At 45.7% G+C, this 1,793-nt stretch overlaps 1 protein-coding gene across 1 annotated transcript; it reads right to left on the reverse strand.

Moving 5' to 3' along the window:
• Nucleotides 1–95: 95 nt before the first annotated feature.
• Nucleotides 96–1,485, reverse strand: LOC106817330 (KIN17-like protein; the record flags this gene model as incomplete). The annotated part of the gene is made up of 3 exons (XM_014821991.1): nucleotides 1,445–1,485; nucleotides 942–1,122; nucleotides 96–397 (listed from the first exon to the last, which is right to left on the reverse strand). Coding segments are annotated over exons 1-3 (500 nt in total), but the record flags the coding sequence as incomplete, so codon positions are not given.
• Between the last annotated feature and the right edge of the window lie 308 nt (nucleotides 1,486–1,793).

The following is a 1,793-nucleotide window of genomic DNA, read 5'->3' on the forward strand; positions in this document are numbered from 1 at the left end:
AGTTCTGCTGCTGCTGCTGTTCTTGGTAGTTCTGCTGCTGCTGCTGTTCTTGGTAGTTCTGCTGCTGCTGCTGTTCTCGGTAGTTCTGCTGCTGCTGCTGTTCTTGGTAGTTCTGCTGCTGCTGCTGCTGTCGCTGCTGCTGCTGTCGCTGTTGTTGCTGCTGCCGTTGTTGGCGTTCCTCCCCCTCGGTAGTCTCCTCGTAGTGCTCCTCTACGCGCGTCTCCGTCGTCGTCTCCGTCGTCTCCTCGTAACCCGGGTTCACCCTTCCCATGCGGGGTGGCTTAGTGCGGTGGGGACGAGCCGGAACTCTGGGGCCTGGCACGGCAAGGGCGGTTGCATTCGCTCTGGCTTCGTTTGCTTCCCGTATGGTGCGTTCCTCTGTTGTCTCCGTCGTTCTCTGTAGAAAATCGCACGTGTTCGCAACGTTTATACTATCGGGCACTTATTTTAACTTAACTTATTATCGTTATGAGATATAGTTATTTGCTTAACACTTTTATGTGTTGATAAGTCAAATATTTTGCTTGCATATAATTCTTCTACTGCGACTGCTGCTACTGCTACTGCTACTGCTGCTGTTGTTGCTGCTACTGCTGCTGCTGCTACTGCTGATACTACTACTACTACTACTACTACTACTACTACTACTACTACTACTACTACTACTACTACTACTACTACTACTAATATTAATAATAATAATAATCATCATCATCATAGTAATAAATAAATAATAAAAACAACAATAATATTAATCGACAATTATTATTGTTATTGTTATTTACAGCAGTAGCAGCAACAGTTTTATGATCACAGCTGGAAAAATCCGTCACGATATCTCAAAAGATATGCGCATCAGTTTGAGTCACACTTAAAACAGACATCAACGTTCTCTCGCTTACGTGCAGCCAAGAGATTCCATGTCGACGACAATCACTCACCTGTTCTGTGGTCGTAGTCGTCGCCTCAGTCATGCCACCACCGCGACCACCACCCATCCCCCTCGCTGCGGCTCCTGCAGCCAGGGCTGATGGCATTGTAGGGATGCCAGCCGGTCCGCCTAGAGGCATGTCGAGCATGCTTCCACTGGCACTGGACTCGTGCAGTGAGGTGTAGTCGTGGCTGCAATGATATGAGAGAGGGCATATTATGATAAAACTACATATAACTAACATACATGAATATACAATATACATAGAAATATATAAATATAATCATAATATATAAGGCAATGGCATGAGTACGATGTCAATATGTTTTGTGCACGCCGCGTGATGCCTTCGTTGCGTTCTATTATCGCAGATACTATCGTAGCAAAGGTGTGTTTCATAGTTATTTAATAGTTTATCCATAGTTACTTTAGTTAATTAGTTATAATATAGTATCACTATCATAGTTATTTCAACTCTCGCGTTCACAGAGCACGCTTAGGTGAATACTCACCTGCGATGTCTCCACCATGTTGTATCTCTCCTGTCGTACCAGCCGCCACCCGGCTCCCTGTCCGGTAGTCGCTAGTCCTGCTCACGTAAGGCATCGACTCGGAGCGGCTGCGCCGTAAACGGTGCCATGCTCATCCCGCTCTTCAGGAAACTACACGTGGCCTCCTCACTCACGAGTTCCATAAGATGAGTGCCAGACGTTATCGGACACCAACAGGACACGTGAAATTCCGTATAGATAACGAAAAGAAGACAGCATAGCTCTCTATTATGTAGCCGAGAGGCACACATATATGTGGCTAATGATGAATCCTTTTTGTTTGTATCGATATATTGCACGGTAATTTGGTG

Source organism: Priapulus caudatus, unplaced genomic scaffold, assembly GCF_000485595.1.
Source record: "Priapulus caudatus unplaced genomic scaffold, Priapulus_caudatus-5.0.1 Scaffold1683, whole genome shotgun sequence".
Classification (NCBI taxonomy): domain Eukaryota; kingdom Metazoa; phylum Priapulida; class Priapulimorpha; order Priapulimorphida; family Priapulidae; genus Priapulus; species Priapulus caudatus.